The 21,735-nt window shown below is 35.3% G+C and overlaps 3 protein-coding genes and 1 pseudogene across 3 annotated transcripts; all 4 read right to left on the bottom strand.

The window, feature by feature from the left end:
* Positions 1-172: 172 nt before the first annotated feature.
* Positions 173-5,254, bottom strand: LOC111455474 (phosphatidylinositol 3,4,5-trisphosphate 3-phosphatase and protein-tyrosine-phosphatase PTEN2A-like). Its single transcript, XM_023097182.1, has 13 exons — positions 5,071-5,254; positions 4,229-4,763; positions 3,941-4,042; positions 3,809-3,865; positions 3,583-3,648; positions 2,758-2,934; positions 2,557-2,643; positions 2,410-2,474; positions 2,237-2,313; positions 2,015-2,061; positions 1,734-1,864; positions 1,565-1,634; positions 173-873 (listed from the first exon to the last, which is right to left on the bottom strand). Exons 2-13 carry the CDS (start codon positions 4,667-4,669, stop codon positions 418-420), a joined length of 1,776 nt encoding a protein of 591 aa, XP_022952950.1. The 5' UTR covers positions 4,670-4,763; positions 5,071-5,254; the 3' UTR covers positions 173-417.
* Positions 5,255-5,364: 110 nt separating this feature from the next.
* On the bottom strand, positions 5,365-6,368 carry LOC111455546 (exopolygalacturonase-like). The gene is made up of 3 exons (XM_023097259.1): positions 6,213-6,368; positions 5,828-6,127; positions 5,365-5,751 (listed from the first exon to the last, which is right to left on the bottom strand). Exons 1-3 carry the CDS (start codon positions 6,345-6,347, stop codon positions 5,365-5,367), a joined length of 822 nt encoding a protein of 273 aa, XP_022953027.1. The 5' UTR covers positions 6,348-6,368.
* A 762-nt stretch (positions 6,369-7,130) lies between these two features.
* On the bottom strand, positions 7,131-10,096 carry LOC111455476 (zingipain-2-like). The gene is made up of 4 exons (XM_023097184.1): positions 9,535-10,096; positions 8,641-8,882; positions 8,413-8,553; positions 7,131-7,625 (listed from the first exon to the last, which is right to left on the bottom strand). Exons 1-4 carry the CDS (start codon positions 10,076-10,078, stop codon positions 7,413-7,415), a joined length of 1,140 nt encoding a protein of 379 aa, XP_022952952.1. The 5' UTR covers positions 10,079-10,096; the 3' UTR covers positions 7,131-7,412.
* A 5,822-nt stretch (positions 10,097-15,918) lies between these two features.
* LOC111455545 lies at positions 15,919-19,473 on the bottom strand (annotated as a pseudogene).
* Positions 19,474-21,735: the final 2,262 nt, after the last annotated feature.

Below are 21,735 nucleotides of genomic sequence, written 5' to 3'. Positions count from 1 at the left end.
GTTGTATTTACATTGCATGTAAAATTATATGTAAATTATGTTTCAGTAGCGTGAATCGGGCTTCTCGATAAGCGGAATGGAAAGTACAACCTAAGAGATTCAAATACGACAGTCCACAAAATAAGACGAGCTGATTTAGCAAATTACAAGCCCTAAGAGACTCAAAAAACAATGTCAAACAGTCTTATTGAACCCAGCTTTATTGAACTTCATAGAACAGTTTCATGCTAAAATCATTTCTTTTTACATGTTTTCCAGTTTCATGCTAAAATCTCATTTCTATAATAAACCAGCTTCTGAGACAGACTTTGAATTTACAACTCAAATGAATGAATCTCAATGCACACCTGCAGCACGGTTCTTATGTACAGACAGCAAGGCTGTGGCTTGGAGGGGAACAACACTTTGCCTTGTCATTTACTCAATCTCGTCGTCGTCGTCGTCGCCGAATGTGAAAACAGAAGCATCAGCAGCCATTGCCTTGAATTCACTTTCCGAGTTCGGAACTTCTGTGAGAGCAGTCTGTTTCGCTCTACCATCTCTCAGGGAAGCTTGCTTCGTTGCATGTGATGAACTTGCAACATCGTCTGATGAAGTCGCAGTCGTTTGAGATTTGGATGTCGTCTTGACAGCTGATCCTGCAGTTGCCTCCTTGCCCTTTGAAGAACCACCTTCTGATTCACTATCAGAAAATACATCATCTTTATCATTAGTTCCTGGTTTTCTGTTTTGGTTCTCAGAAACTTCACTCTCATGAACTGTAGAAGGTTTTGACCCTGAGCCTTCATCCAACTTCTTGGTAGTATTGTCCTTGTTCGGCGAGGTATCTACTAGAACAACCTCCACCTGAAATCCAGGGGAAGGCAGTGTCCTCTACAGAAAGCCAAATACATATATTTTAGAAAGTTAAAACAACCGGTAATGACTCTCGGTAAGTAAGTGTAATTGTGAGATCCCGCATCGATTGGGGAGGAGAACAAAGCATTATTTGTAAGGGTGTGGAAACCTCTCCCTAGCAAGCGTTTTTTAAAAATTTTGAGAGGAAACCTGAAAGGAAAAGCCTAGAGAGAACAATATCTGCGGGTGGTTGGCTTGGACTATTATAAATGGTTTTAGAGCCATACATCAGGCAATGTGCCAACGAGGAGGCTGAACCCCGAAGGGGGTGGACACGAGGCGGTGTACCAGCAAAGATGATGGGTCACGAAGGGGGGTGGATTGGGGGTCCCACGTCGATTGGAGAAGGAAACAAGTGTCAACGTCTACTAGGGAGAGGTTTCCACACCCTTATAAAGTATGCTTCATTCTCCTCTCCCCAACGTGGGAACTCACAATCCACCCCCCTTTGGGGCCAGTGTCCTCGCTGGCACTCGTTTCCCCCCCTCCAATCGATGTGGGATCTCACAATCAACCCCCCTTCGGGTCCATTAGAACGTGTCTTCCAAGGAGAAGTTTTTATACCCTTATAAAGAATGTTTCATTCTCCTCCCAGCCGATGTAAGATCTCACAGTAATACGATCGGCCATCATATATTACACGAGACAACAAAACTTTGGTACTCACCTTATCAAACCCATCAAGATCATTTGTGTAGAGCATTTTCCGATCTTCAGTCATGGTTGTGTTTAGCCAACTGAAAATAAAACAGATCAGGTAAACTCAACTGAACTCCTTTACACTACTTAAAAGAAGCACAAGAAGCTATCTGGGAGTCAAGATTCAGATCATATACCAATAAAAGTCTCCTTGGCGGTCATGAAAATGAACCTTGAAGTCCCCACACAACTCAGCTAGACCAGGCTCCCCTGGCAAGGCGAAAACTATTACCCCCTTCTTTGGTGCAGTAAACCAAAAATCTTCTGGCTACAGATATAAACTACGTTAGAACTCGGATGCTAGAAAGACGGAAAAATTCTTAACCGATAGTCTCAAAAATCTTAAACTAGATCCATTACTGTATGCAAGTGAGGCCATTCTCAGTTCCCCTACTTTTAAAATTAATCAAATACATACCGAGAGACTCTTGATTCTTGGATGCATTTTAGTGGAGAACAGAACACCTGCCAGATTAGGGAAAGAATTAGAGCAAACTATAAGCATTATTTGGATTCTAGATATTCTAAACCCGAACGATAGTTTCAATATATGTTTAACGACATGACGGACAAATATGACATCATAAATTATTAATCGTTATAGCAAACTCCTTGGTAGAAAGAAGAAATGGAGATATACCATTATGGTCAGATACCGTAATGGAAGGCCTGATCCAATATGGGCATCGGTGGAGACGAAACCCTCTAAGCACGCACCTGCAGAAAATTTAATTCGAACACACTACATGTAAAGGAAAACATGACTAACTGAGAAATAGGAATGATACTAGAGTTATACAGAAAGAACGATACCTGCGGTTGGGAGGATTTTCTCCATTGAAGTGTGTTAAAATACGCTCGAAATACTTGACGTACCTCTAGAAAGATAGAAAACGATACTATTTTAGAAGCATTCAAAAAATTCAGATACAAAATCCTCTTTAGGTAATTTTCACTTACAATCTGACTTGGTAAAACCAGGCCCTTGCCATCGAAACACCTTCTCTGGTTGTAGTATTCGATGGATTCGTCAGCAGTGGGAAAGAACTGCAAAAGAAGCAAGCAAGTGAAAAAAAAATGAAAACAAAATTAAGGGAGAAGTTTTGAGGAACATTTTTGAGAACTTCCAAAAATTTTCAGATCAAGACAATAAACGCAAACCTTCAGAAACAGAAGAAGACTGGAAATCATCAAGCCGGTCCTGGCCATTCCTGCCTTGCAATGCACAACCACTACATTTTCAATATCATCCTTCAGCCATGAATAAGCACTTCGGCAAAATGATATTATGAGTTGAACTGGGGGACAGTTATGGTCATCAAAAGGAAAACAAGCCACCTGAAGAAGAAAAAAACCAGACATATATGCTTGAAAGTATCAATTAAAAGGATCCTCTTGAAATCGTGATACACTAAACGTAACAACCCAAGTTCACCGCTAGCAGATACTGTCCTCTTTGGACTTTCCTTTTCGGGCTTCCCTTCAAGGTTTTTAAAACGCGTCTGCTAGGGAGAGGTTTCCACACACTTAAAAAAATGTTTCGTTCTCCTCCCCAACCGATGTGGGATCTCACAGCCCACCCCCCTTCAAGGCCCAGCGTCTTCGCTGCCACTCGTTCCCTTCTCCAATCAATGTGGGACTCCCAATCCACCCCCCTTTAGGACCCAGCGTCCTAGCTGGCACACCGTCTCGCGTCCACCCCACTTCGGGGCTCAACCTCCTCGCTGGCACATCACTCGGTGTCTGGCTCTGATACCATTTATAACAACCCAAGCTCACCGCTAACCGATATTGTCCTCTTTGGGCTTTCTCTTTCGAACTTCAACTCAAGGTTTTTAAAACGTATCTGCTAGAGAGAGGTTTTCACACCCTCATAAAGAATGGTTTGTTCTCCTCCCCAACCGATGCAGAATCTAACACTAAATTTGTAATCCCACCTCCGAAGAAACCTCAAAATATTAATGATAATAAGAGATCACCACGAACCTTTCCTTCAAATAACGAAGCATCATATAGCCTCTCGGAACAAAGATTATATACTTTGTATTTTCCCTGCAGATAAAAAAATACAAAACATGAAAACATGAAATGCAAATCTACAATGCATATCAATCATGGAAAGATGATCAACTGCAACAGAGTCCAAATAGTAAACATCTTTGAGAAAGTTTAAAACAGTAAACATGCACATCATGGACAAATCCATACAAACCTTGTGATGTGTTTCGAAGAACTTGATGACTTCTTCCATATGATTCCTGTAGAAACCCTGCCCCGCAACTCATAAATATTAGAGTATTATTCATCTAAGTTGAGTCATACAAAATGAGTATCAGTTAATAACCTCAACATATCCGAAAAACCCTGAGCTCATGTCACCAGCAGGAAAACCCATGGCAATGATGTTTTCAGTAATATAAGTCATATCCAAATCAAATCCACCTTCCTGGAAAAAGAGCAACCATATAATCATAATAATATAAAACCAAATCAAATCCATTTAACAAATTAGGATCAGACATACGTAGTGCAAAACTCAATCTTTTATGTCACAAGAAAACAGTGTATACATATATAATTAATCTTATAAAATGATTGCATAAGAACGAAGCTGATGGTTTGGTCAACAAACCTGGTATCGTCGCTTATTTTGGGAGACAACGTGACGAGCTTTAACTTGTACAGCCTTTACAGCACTCTTAGAAGAATCAACCAACCCTCTTGTAATTGATCCCACAAAACCGGGTTGGGCAGGTTTAGAGGTTCCATCAGAGGAATCATTGGGTGCAGCGGATTTCGGAGACAAATTCAAACCTAAACCACTAGTAAAACGTGCAAATGCTGACTTCCCAGCATTCTCAGACGTGCCATCTTGTGAAGCTGACTGTGATTGAGTAATTCTCAAGCTTTTGGTCCATGAAGTTATGCCACTGGGAGATGGCTTAGATGGTGAATCAGGGGCTACATTATTCATTCCAATGGTAGCAGAAGCCTGAGGCTGTGCTTCTGGTGGTTTAGTTTCCAAGGACTTAACAGTAGGTGATGTCGGGGAATCAGTAGAATTTGGATCCATTATATTACTAGAGATATGCCAGATGAACACTGGAATTAGTGTGTCAAGAACCCCACATAAGCATTACCTCTTCAGAACAATCTAAATATCCAAACTGCAGAAAATAGAGGCATTTCAAAATGATCATCTAGGAGCAAGAAAGAAATGGATATCAAGCATAGAAATGCCATAAAATTCGAGGATCAAGAACACTCTCAATTAAACAATTCATATCGTTTTCTTAAAGAGAGCCACAATTAAGCTACGCTGCCGCTGTGATCGTTACCTTAAAACTATAAACAGAGGAAGAACCGATTTACAATACCATCTCAAAACCGAACCAAATCAAAAACACTGACAGAGTGAACAAGTAAAATACTGAAATGAATCATTAGACTCCAGCAAAGAGAATTCAATCTCACCCGGAGAAAAACAACGATGGCTGAACAATCCAAGCGAAAAATGGTGCGAAATTTTCAATGAGGGCTGTCGAGTTAGGGTTTCAAACGTGAAAGGGGGGAACGGAGAGAGAGATGGAGCGGTGGAACTAAACATCGCCGTGGTTTTGAAGGAACGGGTGAAAGAGTCATTTCGTTTCCGTTTCGGTCGCCCAGTCAATGCATCGTGTGCTGACAATTTGGCCTTGACGAGAATCGATAAATCGGACGGTTGAGGAGAATTTATATTGATGATACAATTACAACCGTTGGATTAGATTACTGATTATNATTTGTTGTACCAATTAATTTACAATTTTTGACATAAAGCCCAGCAACCGGTTCTTCAACAAGATATTGTCCTAGACTTCCTACGCTTATGCCGTGTCCAGGTCCACACGTCACGTTCGTAACTGTTACCTGTCTGCTTCCATCTCCGAGTGAGATACAATCATCACCAGTACCAATAACTGAATTGATGATATTAACTCCATCACAACGACCCATGTGAATTCCATCACTATTAATACTATTCCCCGGTGCATTTATGGTCACGTGATCGAAAGTAAGATTCTTACAACCTAGGATATTGACATGAAAATTCTTGCTGTCTTTTGACGTTATGTCCCTCACAATTGAATCTTTTACAAAGCTGAACTTCAAACTCTGTAAAAAAAAACGATCATGCATGAGTATAAACAATAAATTAAAATTTGGAAATAGTTAATTTAAGTGTATTTACCATTGGAATTCTTGCACACTTGGGGTTTTTATGACAATCGTTACTTGCCCAAGCTTTTTGTCCTTGTCCATCAAAAACTCCGCCACCTGTTAATGAAATTTTGTCGACATATCTGAACTGAATCCAACCATCACCTGTTATATCTACGGGTGCCATTATTGTTCCTTGCACGACAATATCAATTGGACTCTTGCAAGGACCAAGCATTGTGATTACACCTAACGTGTAAGTCTCTTTTGGAATAATTAATTTACTTTGAATCGGTGAAGCACAAGCGTCCTTCCATGCCTTTTCTAGAATCTTTTCAAAAATCTCGAACATAATTAGAAAAGATTTATCATCGTAAAAATATCTAAACATCGATATATTTGATATTAGTTTTTACCTGAGTTATATCAGCATTAGGCTTAGCACCGTATGTTGTTACGTCAAAAACTCCATCACTTGATTGAGCTGTTCCTATAGAAACGTATAATAATAACACGAACGATAGAGTTATCGACTTCATGTTCATACCCATCTTCTTGTTCTTCGTTTTTGTAGTTTTGTTTTGTTTTTTTGTTTTTTTTTTTTTTTTTTTTTTGAGGATTTTAAGGTTCTAATTGCATTTCTTCCATTTATTTTTTATGTTAGAATTTAATGTGACCAATCAAGATTAAGATGAATAATAAGTGATTTAGTTTTATACAAAATTATTATATGTAATACTCTCATTCCTGTGTCTCTACTAAATGATTTAATCAAATAATTTATAACTATAATAAAGTTGGTTGATTCTCCTCCATAAGAGAGGTGGGATCATAATCCATTTTTCATTCTCATTTATACGTGGGCTCTCATAATCTACCACTCCCCTCAAGACGTTGGCATTCGATCCTCTCTCCAATCGATGCAGGTGATTCACCCCCTTCATGCCCCAACATCTTCGCTAGCACACCATTCGATGTCTATCTTTGATACCATTTATAACGTATCGTTAACAAATATTATTTGTAACGGCCCAAGTCCACAGCTAATAGATATTATTTTTATTAAGATATAATATTTCATGAATATATTAGTTATGGAATATATATTGGATATTAATATTCTTTCTTTTCTTTTATTTTAATTAGTTTATATTTTCCTTATTTGTTTGGATTTTTCCTTGAGTGCTTTCTCCTACTAAATAAATTTCACACCAATACTTAGTTCTCTTCCTCGACCCACGTGAAATCTCACAATTACGATTATAATACACTCTTTTTAGGTTATTACTTGAATATAATTCTGTCGTATATCAAACACGTACAATTTAAAAAACTAGAATCACAAACAAACACACAAACGATATTATTAGGTTTTAAACATTTGATAAGTTCAACCATATCCAAACGGAAATAAGGATAGACACATGCAATTTATTTCAAAGCAAGGGGACTATAACACAACACGAGCATGGTTGAATTCTCAAGAGCAGGGTGTCATCAAGCTTAGCTTCCACTTCTCGTAGCTTTGTGTACACTGCACCTGTGTTCTAATGGTTGGTTACGCATACAGCCAGGGGCTCGAGTGGAGAAGCAGCATCAGGTCTGGGAGGGTTCTTTCAAAGCTTGATGGGGTATGAAGCCATTAGGGTTATACCACACTTGCCTGCCGTGTTTACCACATTTCTCTCCAACTTCATATAACCCTTCTCTCCCCAAGTTTCACCCCACGAATTCTTAATGATCCAGTAGTCTAAACCATTTTCTGTGCCATATCCAACAACAACAACACCGTGGTCCAGCTCGGTTCCGCAGTCTTCGGTGAAGACACCCTGAATGAATGATGCATAAATAATGGCCGTCTATAAAACACACAATTTCCTAAGTGAAATACGTAAATGGCTCATCCCATCGTTAGCTGATATTGTCTTTTTAGGTTTTTCTTGTTGGACTCCCATATTAGTTGGGAAGAGAACGAAACATTCTTTATAAGGGTGTGGAAACATATCCGTAGAAGACACGTTTTAAAAATCTTGAGGGAAAACCCAAAAAGAACAATATCTGTGTTGGGTGAGTTTGGGCTATTACAAATGATATTAGAGCCAGACACAAGACGTTGTGTCAGCAAAGAGGCTGAGTTCTGAAGGGAGTTGACACAAGGCGGTGTGCCAACAAGGACACTGAAGACTCAAAAGAGTGGATTGGGGGGTCCCACATTAATGGGAGGAGGGAACAAGTGCCAGTGAGACACTGGACCCTGAAAGGATAGATTGTGAGATCTCACGGTTGGTGTGCCGACAAGAACATTGGGCCTTAGAGGGGTGCATTGGGGGGTCCCATATCAATTGGAGAAGGGAACAAGTGCCAGCGAGACACTGGGTCCTGAAGGGGTAGATTGTGAGATCTCACGGTTGGTGTGCCAACAAGGACACTAGGCCTTAGATGGGTGCATTGAGAGGTCCCACATCGATTAGAGAAGAGAACAAGTGCGAGCGAGACACTTGACCTCGAAAGGGAGTGAATTATGAGATCCCATATCAATTGAGAGATAAAGAAGATGTCAAAACCTTAGCTTTGTGAAACAACATTAAGGAAATGTTGGAAGTTGGAAGAGATTACCGATTTGTAATGTTGTAAGGCTTCGGAATCAGCGTCAATGGCAACACTAACTGGTTGACCAGCCACAGCCCTTCTCAACAACCTCTCATTCCCCGGAGGCACATTTACATACCCATCTATGGAGACAACATTTATATTGATCTGTTGATAACACATTAGAAACCGAGTGAGATTAAGACATCAGATACGATTGAATGAATTGAATGAAGTAGGTCGACCGACACGAACCCGGTCGAGATCGCAAGTGTAATTATCAAGGGCCTTATAAGGGTAATCTTCCTCGGTGTCAATGCCACCATTGTCAATGATGAATCGGAAAGCTTTGTCCATATAACCACCTTTGCAACCGGTAAGAAACTTAGATCGACCGCAGTCCACAAGTTCCTGCTCCGACAGAGAGATTAACTCACCGGTGACGATTTGGTTTATTCCTTCCACTGCAGCCACGGCCGAGAAAGCCCAGCAGCTCTCTTCATTCAAAACATAATCCACTTAAGTTAACGTTAATCATCCCTCAAAACCCACCACTAAAACCATGTGTTTTAAGTAATTAACCACTCTGGTCTCTCGATTTTGATTGAAATGGAGAAATCCAAGAGCATGATTTGCAAAATTAATAGAAATATGTTTAATTTCTATTTAGTCCCGAAATTAATAGAAAATTTTTAAAAATACCCACCAACTTTATTTCAAAAATAGTATCGAGTTATTCAAAATTTCATTAATACTCTTAAACTTTTCTAAAAACTTTAAAAATAATATTATCATTAATACCACGTTTCAAAAATATTAATAAACTGTAACATTAAAAAAAGTAATCTAGACTATTTCTGTCCATAACAGTAAAAAAAAACATTTTTTGAATTTTTATTTAGGAAGAATAATAGTATTAATATTACCTAAGTATTTTTTTTAGGAGTTTGAAATGGGTTAATAAAAACTTTCTAAAATTTAAGAATATTTTTGAAACCATACAAAATTTTCATCTAAAATTAATAATAAATATATTTTTAAGATTTTTTTTTTAATCCCAGTTATTATTGAAAATTTAAAAAATTTAAGGTTATTTTTTTATAAATAAAATTATAAAATTTAAGAATATTTTTATTAATTTATTCTCACTGCAATGTCCTTGATCTCTAACAGCCGTAACAGCGCCCTTCTTCCTCCAATCGACATGATCCGGCAGATCATCGCCGACAGCCGTCGCGTACCTACCACTATCCGCGGCGGATGGGCGAGGAAATGGGGAGAATCGGGCACCCAAAAACAGAGCCCTGTACTCATCATTGGTGAGATCAGCGAAACAGGTCAATCCAACCTTATAACTCCTTGGCACCCGGTTATGTTCATCGATGAACCTGAGATTATCCTTGAAAATCTCAAACCGCCGCTCCTTCTCGCCGAGAGCGTTGTAAGCTTTTCCATGATGGACCAACCACGACTCGAACAGAGCCGCAATTTCGTCGTCGGTCCGGTTAGGGAAGCCGCCGGAATCAGAATCGAGAGTATCAGGGATACCCATGTGGTGTTTTGCATTCTCGTCGATGATGGAGAAGGTGGGTGAATCGGAATCGGAATCGGAAGCGGAAGAAAATGAGGGAAAACAGAGGAAAATGGCTAGAAGAGCGGCGGCGGGGAAGGAGAAAGTGGTGGAAACCGCCATGTTTGGTGGAGTTGGGTGTGAAGAGGAAGTGAAGGAATTGGTGCATTATATAGGCGAATTTCAGAAAAATATCTGCACCTCCTGCATAACTTTTAAAAGTTTAAATTATAATATTACTTACGTTAAAAAAAAATCTATAATATATCTTTAATTTAAACATTAAAGTCTCCAAATTAACTATTTTTTTTTTAGTATAATCAAATATATATATTTCAATATAAATTGTAAATATATTTAAATAAAATGGGATAGAGATAATGTTGTCTCTGACCCATTTACTAATGAAAAAATGTTTTCCATTCTCTTTCCATGCTTAGTCAATAAATTTTCTTCGAAGAAAATTTTAAAAAACGGGCAGAGAGATTTCAAAAGAGAGTTTTGAAAGCAAGATTTGAGATATTGAAATTGGTGTTATATGGGAATGTAAGCAACAAACAACAACAACGGCTTACTGCATATAACTATCGGATAGGGAGAAGTTAACAACTGGTCATATCCCTCTATAGTACATTTTGGGTCATTTTAGCCCTTGTAGATGTAGACACGATTTTGGTGAACGGTCATACATCCCCATACTGACCTAATATGAAATGGTAAAGAACTATCTAGGATGAAAGCATGTAGAATAGGTTTGGAACAGGCTTGCAACCATGGACAACATGTTCTGGACAAACAAGATCGGGATATCTATCATACGGCTATTGACAACATACCTTGGATATGCATGACCGTGACATCCTCCTCCACTCAATTGGTTGATGTCTTTGTCAACCGACTCAAACAAGCAAGACTAGGATATCTGTCATGCGGCCATAAGCAACACGTCTCTATTTACATCTGGTTATTTTTTTTTAAATAAATGACTAATTTTTTATTTTATTTTATATTTAATAGATTACTAACTATATATATACACTTTTTACATTAATCATAAGATTAAAAATTTAAATTTTCGTACCATTAAAATTAAAATTAAAATTTAATAGATTTAATTATTAATTAGGTTTCTAAAATATATATATATATATATAGATAGATACAAAATTAAACAAAATTTGAAAGTTAAAAAATACATTTCAAAGTTAAAATCAAGTAAACACAAACAAAAATTTATAATTTGAATTTTATATTTATATATATATATATATAAATATGTAATGGTCCAGATCCGCTATCAGATATTGTCCGTTTTCTCTCTGGAGCTTCCGCTCAAGGCTTTAAAACGTATCTACTAGGGAAAGGTTTTCACACGGCTATAAATGGTGGTTTGTTCTACTCCCCAACCAATGTGGGACATCACAAAATAAGTCAAATTATAAATTATATATAAATAAAATTTTTTCAGAAAAGGTTTTAGACCAATGATCTAACGTTACCCATAATTGAGCATCACAAATTATTATCCTAATTGACTTTATAAATTTGTATCATTATTATTTTGCTTTATTATATTAGAGTAAATTACCTTATATGCTTTTTAAGGTTTGGCCGCGTATTTCAATATTTTTTAATAGTCGTGTTTGTCGTTAAAAATCAATTAGTATTATCCTAGATAACACCCTATTCGTATTACTATGGTTTATTTTAAAAAATCAATATGTCCTTCTCAATAGTGATCGTGTTTGAAATTGTTTCAGCACATGGTTCGAACATATTGATCCAAACATATTATCACCATCAAAATTGCTCCCAAATTTGCTACGACATCATGGTTCAACATAAATATTTTGCACTTTATAACATAAAATCGATTAAGTCTACAAGCAGACTATATTTATGCAATCTGATCACATTTTCATGTTGGACCACCGTACACTATTTCATGTTAACTAATTATTATAAATAAGACAACTAATGAGAAAATGACGAGTATGTGTGCAAAATTATTGATTAAATAACTCGGTATAAATTTATTTTTAGAGAGTTATCACAGAGGTGTTCAAAGTTTTTTTTTTTTTTTTCAACTTTTTAATCCCATTGTTAAGGTTGTTACTTCAGAGCTTTCGACTTGGCTCGCAAATTCGGTTAGTTCTTCGAGTCGTCTAATAAGATGAACAACATTAAACTTAAAATTGTCGACAATTTGTCACCATTAAATTAAAAAAAAAAAAAAAGAAATAAGTCGAATCTATATTATAATGCACGGTACACGTTTCGATAAATAATTTGTTAAGGAAAAAAGAGTAATAATTATTTATCATTTTATTCCTTGTAAGAGTGTCGTTTCCTCTCCTTTTCTTTCTCTCTTCCTTTGTCATCTAGCTTGCAATAATGTAAACCTATCATGTAATATAAGTGGTTCTAAATCAGTTAGGATTTCTAATCGTGTTTAAAATTGTCATTAATTTGTTTGAAAAAATAAAATTAAAAAAAATTTCAATGATAGATTTTTTAAAAATTTAGAGATTAATATAAATATTTCAAATATATAATAAATTTAAAAGTTTAAAAAAGTAAATTAAATTATAAACTAAATTAATTAAAATATATTAAAAAATACCTATAAAATTTTAAAATATTGATAATACTCTTAAACTTTAAAAAAAAAAATCTAAAAATTCTAATATTGATAATACTTTTTTAAAAGTTTGAAAATACATTTTCTAGTACTATGTTTAAAAAATACCCATGAAATTTTAAAAGTAGCATTAACCCTCTAATCTTAAAAAAAAATTAAATTAATTTTTTTTTACGGTCGATATATGGATGAAAACTATCGATCGGTATTATCTATAGATTATCTCAGAATTTTTTAATATTACTCTTGAAAGTATATGAGTATTTTTTTTTTAACGTGGTACCAAAAGTAAAAGTATTTTAAAATTTTTTTAAAAAAAAAAAGTTTTAAAGGTGTTTTTGAAATTTTTTTTATAAATTTTTTAAATAATTACGAAAGTTTATTAAAGGTATTTTTCAAATAGTTTTTGTTCGAGTATTTTTTAATTTTTAAAAATTTAAAGATATTATTAAAAAAATTCAAAGTTTAAAATATTTTTTTCAAGATAAAAGTTGAAATTCGAAGTGTATTTTTTTTTTATTAATTTAATCTAAATTCTATGTCAAATCCAATGGATCATTCGGTACTTGCCAGGTCATGTTATTTTTTTCTTATGTCTTGTTTATTTCCTTAAAAATAAAAAATATATAAAATAAAAATAGAGATTCCAGCTCATTAAAATTTTATTTCTTTGTTTCTTCCCTTATATATATTTTTTTAATTTCCTTATTATTAAATTAATTATGTGATTCTTATTTTTCGCCTTTTAAATTTTTCCAGACGCTTGTAGTTATTAGTAATAGAAAACGAACGACAAAACACAAGGGCCCATTTGTTTTGGTCGTTATTAGTAACTTACTCTCCATGGTCCATCTAGTTATCATACTTCCTGCACATAAGTCGGGATGCTCTCATTTATCTCGGGATCTAGGGAAGTTTAATAGGTATGGAGGAGTCGCCACTTGCTGTTAATAACCTTCAAGTCTCCCTATATCTCCATAGATATCTAGTACTGAGTGCTTGCTGGAAGCTCCCTCTAATAACAGCTAACAAGCTCCCTATTCGCTCATCATTCCAAGCTTTTAAATAGCGTAAGACAGGCTCCCTAATAAATACAATTGAAACTCCCTCACTAGTACCTTCTGATGTGTCACGGGCCCTAAGTAGTTGACATCGCATTACTGTATGCAAGATAGACCCTTACCAGCTGAGGTGAGTTCATCAGGGGTTGTGCCCTAACAATTCCTACATAGCCCTAGTCGACCCATATGCTCACAATGAGCTCTAAACGTGGCTCGAGGACCAAGAAAAGGCAAATTGTAGAGTAAGACTCTCTAACATGTCTTGCATATCCTCTAGGCCACGTAACATCTAGTCTATACATAAATTAGGGCATAAATAGGTATTTCAACTTCATAACACGCTTCTAGAAATAAATAGCATTAAATCATAAAATCACACATATTTGACAAAGAAAAGTACGGTCAATCACATCACGTTAAAGTCCCAACAAAGCATTCAAATCCATTATAGAAAAATTTGGTATTTTCATAAATCTTATTGCATGAAACGAGCTAAGTCATTCAATAATCTATAAATCTAGGATTAGCTATCCATTTTCATGCTCAATTCATTCATAAATCATGCTAACGGTCCATATGCTCGAGTCATAGTCAATTCCTACAAGTATTTATTGCAAAAAAAATCCAAATGGTTAGTTACTTGTTCGATCAACATCTCAGAATCAGTTTGGGCTCTTAAAAAATTCTAAATCTCTAAAATTCCTTAAAGAGGTCCTAAAGTAAGTCGAGAGAATATCGCTCGAAAAATGGACTCGAAAGACGGTTAGTACTATTGGCATAAGGAATGATGCCAACATGACATCATGCGTTGGCATCATTGCTGATGTCATGCGCTGGCATCTTGCCTTCCCCTCGTGTTCTCTCCTTCAAAAAATTTAAAAATATTTTTTTGGGATTTATAACCAAAAACCTAGTAAATAATTAATTATTTTTAATAATAATTTAAAGGATCTATAATATAGGGATAAGGTTCAAAGTAAAACTATGCATTTACTTATCCTATACGGGAATGAGCGAATCTACTGGCTCCAAGTGAATTTCATCTCGTGAAATTATATTTTAAGCTTCGTGTTTAAATCTACAATCATGGTTCAATGATCGAGCGGGTTCTCATCGAGCATACACTTCTCATATCTTTATGTGTTCTAAGGGTGGAGGAGGCTTTGGAGGGTTCTTTCCGGTCTTGATGGGGTATGATGCCTGTAAGGCTATACCACACTTGCCTCAGGTAGTGTTCGCCACATTTCTCTCCATCTTGATGTAACCATCCTCTCCCCATTTTTCTTCCCACGAATTCTTTACAATCTAGTAGTCTAAATCGTCTTCTCTACTGTACCCAACAGCAAGAACACCGTGATCCAGATCGGTTCCACAATGCCCAGTGAAGACACCCGAAATGATGCATAAACATAGATTGTCTTCAACACACAAAGAGAGGAGAAAAAAGAAAACACCACGAATGATGATGCATTGTAAGAGCTCAAGTTCATAGATATTGTCCATTTTAGCCCGATATGTATCACCATCAGTCTCACGATTTTAAAAAGCGTCTACTAGGGAGAGGTTCCCACACCCGGATCTCACAATCCACCCCATTTGGGGCCCAGCGTTCTCGCTGGCCCTTGTCTTCTCTCCAATCGATGTGGGACCCCCAATCCACTCCCTTCGAGGCTAGTATCCTTTCTAGTACACCGCCTCGTGTCCTCCCTCTCTAGGCCTTAGCCTCTTCTAGCTCTGATACCATTTGTAACAGCTCAAACTCACCGCTAGCAAATATTGTCCACTTTAACCTGCTACGTATTATCATCCGCCTCACTGTTTTAAAAGGCGTCAGATAGGAAGAGGTTTTCATACCCTTATAGAGAATGATCATTCCCCTCTACAACCGATGTGGGATCTCACAATCCACCTCCTAAGGGCCCAATGTCTTCGCTGACACTCGTCCTCTCTCCAATCGATGTGGGACCCCCATCCCCTTTGTGGCTCACACACCACCTCGTGTCCACCCCCTTCGGAGCTTAGCCTCTTCTAGCTCTGGTACCATTTGTAAAAGTTCAAACTCACTGCTAGTAGATATTGTCCACTTTGGCCCATTACATATCACCGTCAGCCTCACGGTTTTAAAACGCGTATGTTACGGAGATGTTTCCACACCTTTACGAAGAATGCTTCATTCCCCTCTCCAACCGATAGATATCTCACACGCATAAACACATATTGTCTTTAAGATGCACATACCCACAATACCCTGAATGATGCATAAACATGGGCTGTCTTCCAAACACACACACACACAACAGGATATTCTCGAACATGCATTCAAAACCTTAGCTTTGTGAAACAACATTCGGGAAATGTTCAAAAGTTGAAGAGATTACCGATTGGTAAAGTTGGAAGGCTCTGCCACCAGCTTCAATGGCAACATTAACTGGTTAACCTGCCACAGCCGTTTTCAACAACCTCTCATCAATCTCAGGAAGATCTTCATAACCATCTATTTCAACAACCTTAATATGATTCTGTTGACAAAACATTAGCAACCAAGTCAAATGAAGATGTCAGAAACGACAAATGAATCGAATGAAGTAGGTCGATCGACACGAACCCGGTCGGGAACACAAGTGTCATCACTGGCCTTGTAAGGGTAATCTTTCTCGGTGTCGATTCCACCATTGTCAATGATGAACTGGAAAGCATAGTCCATAAGACCACCATTGCAACCCATGTTCTATGTTCTATCACAGTCCACAAGTTCCTGTTCCGACAGAGAGACTAATTCACCGGTAACGATTTGGTTTATTCCATCCACTGCAGCCACGGTTGAGAAAGCTCAGCAGCTCCCTTCATTCAAAACATAATCCACTTAAGTTGATCATCCATCAAAACCCACGGTTAACATCCGTGACCGATGATCCGTTAGAAATCATGACTCTCCATAATAGTATGGTATTGTCTACTTTGAGTATAAGCTCTTGTAGCTTTGCTTTTGATTTCCACAAAAGGCTTCATTCTAATGGAGATGTATTCCTTACTTATAAACTCACGATCAACCCCTTAATTAAACGATGTGGAACTCCTCTCCCAACAAGCTCTCCTCGAACAAAGTACACCATAGAGCCTCTTCTGAGACCTATGGAGCCCTCGAACAGCCTCCCTTTAATCGAGGCTCCACTCCTCTAAAACTCTCGAACAAAGTACACCCTTCATTCGACACTTGAATCACTTTTGACAACACCTTCGAGGTTCGCAACTTCTTTGTTCAACTTCTTTGTTCTAACATTTGAGGATTCTATTGACATAACTAAGTTAAGGGCAGGGCGTGACCCTGATACCATGTTAGAAATTAATGCTCTCCACGATGGTAATGATATTGTCCACTTTAATTATAAGCTCTTATGTTTAGTTTTTTGTTTTACCAAAAGACCTCATTACAACGGAGATGTATTTCTTACTTATAAACTCAAACAAACGCAAATCGATAACCACCGGTGGTTTGCAAGAGTCAAAAGATCAAAGACTAAATGAGAATACAGAATCCATCGGATCAGTTAAACAAAAATGCTGCAAAATAAGAGGAAAACAGAACTCACCACACTGCCCTTGATCTTTAACAGCCGTAACAGCGCCCTTCTTTCTCCAATCGACATGATCCGGAAGATCATCGCCGACAGCCGTCGCGTACCTACTGCTCTTAGCGGCGGATAGGCGAGGCATTGGGGAGAATCGGCCGCCCAAAAACATGGCCCGATACTCATCATTGGTGAGATCAGCGAAACGAGTCAATCCAACTTTATAACTCCGCGATTCCCGGTTATGTTCATCGATGAACCTGAGATTATCCTCGAAAATCTCAAACCGCCGCTCTTTTTCGCCGATAGCGTCGTAAGCTTTTCCATGATGGACCAACCACGACTCGTACAGAGCCGCAACCTCGTCGTGGGTCCGGTAAGGGATACCCATGTGGTGCTTTGCGTTCTCATCGATGGTGGAGAAGGTGGATGAATCGGAAGCCGTAGAAAATGAGGGAAAACAGAGGAAAAGGGCTAAGCTAGTGGACAGTGTTAATTTATAACATTAGCATAAAGGGACTCATAAAGTGACTCAAAGGCCCACGAGGCTAATTTAGGGAATGATCATGAATTTATAAGTAATGAATACTAACTCGTTTGAAGCCTTTTGGAAAAGCCCAAAGCAAAGCCATGAGAGTTTATGCTCAAAGTGAACAATATCATATCATTGTGTAGAGTCATATTCGTCTAACAGGCATAACAATTTTTAAAAGCCATGGTCCTCCTCCATCATCTTATTCGTCTAGAAAACCATTCATCTCTCACAACAATGTGAATAATATCGAGTGAAACAAAGACATCCTTACATATAATTGAAGTAATAGAAACATCATGTTTAAGAACAACAAGGACGTTCCTAGCCCAAATGGGGCGAGACAAGAGATGGGACGACTGCACGGTGAAGTTGGGAGATGGGGACAATAGCAAAGTCGATAGTGAAAAAATTTATATATTTTTTAAAATTTTCTTTAATTTAAATTATTATTATCTTTATTTGTTTTTCATCTTCTTTATTTAATGCCACTTTTTTTTCCTCAAGTGAATAAATAAATATTTTGAATACATTATTTAATAATATAACAAAAAGAATAATTAATACTTATATAATTTGATATTATTAGTTAATTCAAATATATTTATTAAAAAAATTGAAATAATGATAAAAATAAAAAAAGAGAAAAAGAAAATTAGGAAAAAAAAGAGTAGGGAGTTTGGCGGGGGAGGCAGTTGTCCTTGTCCCACATCGCTTGCGTCCCAAAGTTGAAGAAATCGGGTATAAATAAATAAACACATCATTCCTTTCTTTTCTTTTACGAGCTTTTCTATTCTCTCTTCCGACACGTTTTCTCCTTAATGAACTAAAGTACGATGATGGTAATATTAAATAGTCTTTTTCCTATGTTTCCTATGTAAGTAATACTTTAAATACGTTCGACGTTAAATACGTTCCATGTCACATCAGATATTCGATTCGAACTTCTCCTCCTTAGGAATGATTTTTTTTTATTATTATTGAAAAATATAATTGAATTAAATAAAAGATAAAAGAGAGTTAAAATGTAGAATTTGGGAGTAGTTTTTAAGATCAAGGTTAAATTAATAATAATAATAAATAAATAAACTACTAAATTTTGTATTCGGTCTAAAATTTCTAAAATTATTTTTATTAATTTTTTTTTTAATTTTTAGACAAAATGTAGTTAAAATTAGAATTTTTTTAAAAGTTTAAGAATATTAAAAAAAATTAATGTAGAATTTTTAAAAATTTTGTGAACATCTTTGAATAAAATGATATTTTTATTAATTTAACCTTAAATCAAATAATCATCCGAGTCTTGAAAATTAATCAAATTATTTTGGTTGATGGAGAGGTATCGCTAATTATCAATTTTTTCATGTCAACAAAAATGTGAGAATTTAAAAAATTATTTGAAAATGAAAATGTATGGTTATTTATTATTATTTTTTTTTTATTAATGCTATCAGATATTATTTAAGGTGGGTATATCTAGTCGGACAACACACAACAATCCAACCTGAATAATAGGGGTTGGATTAGTATTTCGAGTTGGATTAGGTTATTTTTGTTGAACTCAAATTAACTCGGTTCGGTTTCGGATTCATAGCACAAAAACCTTGGATTGACCCAACCAACTCCACCACGCGCAAGTTCGACTCTAGTCAAATTTTTATTATTTTGTTTACTTTCTTTTTTTTATTACTTTGTTATGGTTTATAATACGCCATCGACACAAAAATGATGTATAAAAAATTAGTTTGAATAGATTTTTCAAAAATTATTATTTTTTTTAGATAATTTAGAAACTTTCCTAAGTAAATCTATTTCGAAAATATTTTTGACTATTTTTTAATGTTTTTTTAATTTTATGATGTATCATTATACTTTTCTTATTTTTAGAGTAACTGAATCTTAATAAATGTCGATATTTAGTTGTCTTTGGTTCTATGACAAGGTTGAACTATGTTAAGATGTTACAATTTTACTTTGTTGTGGTTGTTAAATCTGTTTTTTTTTTTTTATAATTATGGATTGATTTTGAAGATTGTATCAAATAATTATGGGTCGGTAAATAAAACTTTTTTAAAAAAATTAAAAAAGTTAACAATTCGACGACCCAATTCGAAAAGAATGTATTTTACTGTTTTAACTCGGTGCCAAAGAAAAAAAAAAGAAAAAAAAAATTCAAAAAATGAAAAAATGAATTTTTTTAATGAGACGTGAGAAAGAGGTAATAGGAAGCGCACAATAAATTATAGCAAACAAAAATGACGACTTTCCGTTAGGCTATCTTTTCTAATTTTCCCTTTTATTCTATTTTTATTTCTATATTTTTACATAATTTAATTTTCATATTAACTATTTTAAAAAAATAAATAGTTTCACTACAAATTTACAACTTCACCCCTAAATCATGTTAGTTCCTAGGACCATCCAACTCCAACCAACAGTCGATCGAGGGCCGCTTGAGAGGCAATGTCAAAGACGCCAATGGTCGAATACTTCTTATTTTTTGTTCTAAATTTTGGCTTTGAATCATCGATTTCAGTATATATGTCGATCGTGGTCGATTTTTTCACATTACAAAACTTATCCATTGATCAATCATCCAGTTCGATTAACTCTCAAAACAGATGCTTTACATTAAACTCTAGACATATGCTAGATGCATATTGCTAACAATTTTTCACCCTTAGACCGTGAAATATAAATACCTCAATTTTATATTCAGTAGTTATTACAGGTCATGTTGATTTCATTGAATAATTTATCCTTATCGAGATTAATAATTATTTTTAAAAAAATTATTAATATTTCCTTGTTCTCTCGTATCATCACGTCCTCTCCCCTTCTATCTCTCTTCTTCTACTTTTTTGTTTTTGTTCTTCTCCTCGTCGTCTTTTAGTTTATCTAATAATATTCTATCTATAATACATATGACTTTAAATCATTCGTGGTTAATAATACATATGTAAAGTTAACGTCACTAAATTTTAAAAAATATATAAATATAAGGATGATATAGTTTTAAAAGTTTTGATATAAAAAATAAATATTTTTAAATATTACGGACACAAAAATATAATAAATTTAAAAGGTAATAAAAAAAATGTAAAAAATCATAAATTATATTATCTTCCTCTTTCATTTTTTTTTTCTTTATTTTTTTTAATAAAATTCTGAAATTGGCATGTGGGTCATTTGGTATTAGTCTGGTTTTTTTCTTTTCTCTTGTTTGTTTCCTTAAAAAAACAAATATATATAGAAAACAAAAAGAAATTCCAGCTCATTAATAATTTTCCTTTTGTTTGTTTCCTCCATTATTTTATAATTATTATTATTATTTATTTTTTTTTTTTTTTACTTTTTCTTAATTGATATTTGTAAAAATGAAACTATTAAATTAATTATGTGATTTTTTAGTTTATGCCATCAAGATTTTCCCCTGAGCTGTGGGTTCGTGCTTTTAGTAAAATGAGTCATCCGATAAAGAACGATTTAGTTATTTTTTTTATAATTTTTTTAATTGTTAGTGTTCCTCGACACTGTTGTTCTAATGTCTCAAAATCATAATTAAATTTTCTATTTTATTCAATCTTTCCTACTTAATCTTGAGAGAGCCAGTGATAATCATGAGAGCTCGAGAATATATTCAAGGCTTGGAATCATCCTAATACTTTACAACGTAAATGAATGTGGCATGCGTCGGAGAGTTCTTTATTTCCATTTTACTCTTTTGAGTTTAGGTTATTATTATGATATTGACGTGCACTACCGTGAATTTAGAATAGGTTAAGAACCAGGCAACTTGAGCTCAAGATTAACGCTCTTCTAATCTAAACAAACCTATATATACATTATTACAACTCCGTAAAAAGTAAGTTCATCGTAACTTCGTAAATTAACTCAACTATTTAAGGCGGTTCGATAGCGTTTTTTTTTTTTTTTTTTTTTTTTTTTTTTTTTTTTTTTTTTTTTTTTTTTTTTTT

Source organism: Cucurbita moschata, unplaced genomic scaffold (assembly GCF_002738365.1).
Source record: "Cucurbita moschata cultivar Rifu unplaced genomic scaffold, Cmos_1.0 Cmo_Scf00017, whole genome shotgun sequence".
Lineage (NCBI taxonomy): Eukaryota > Viridiplantae > Streptophyta > Magnoliopsida > Cucurbitales > Cucurbitaceae > Cucurbita > Cucurbita moschata.
Note: the sequence above shows the minus strand (reverse complement) of the source record. Positions and strands in the feature narration are given on the sequence as shown.

What these genes read in the sequence shown, in the direction of transcription:
- LOC111455474 (XM_023097182.1), bottom strand. Translation starts at nt 4,669, where the DNA reads ATGGATCCAAATTCTACTGATTCCCCGACATCACCTACTGTTAAGTCC. An exon ending in CTTCGTTATTTGAAGGAAAG is followed by an intron (nt 2,935 to 3,582) that starts GTTCGTGGTGAT and finishes TTTCTTCTTCAG; the next exon opens with GTGGCTTGTTTTCCTTTTGA. An exon ending in CGCCAAGGAGACTTTTATTG is followed by an intron (nt 1,635 to 1,733) that starts GTATATGATCTG and finishes TTTTATTTTCAG; the next exon opens with TTGGCTAAACACAACCATGA.
- LOC111455476 (XM_023097184.1), bottom strand. Translation starts at nt 10,078, where the DNA reads ATGGCGGTTTCCACCACTTTCTCCTTCCCCGCCGCCGCTCTTCTAGCC. An exon ending in TAGAGATCAAGGACATTGCA is followed by an intron (nt 8,883 to 9,534) that starts GTGAGAATAAAT and finishes TTTTGAATGAAG; the next exon opens with AGAGCTGCTGGGCTTTCTCG. An exon ending in CCTTACAACATTACAAATCG is followed by an intron (nt 7,626 to 8,412) that starts GTAATCTCTTCC and finishes TCATTCATTCAG; the next exon opens with GGTGTCTTCACCGAAGACTG.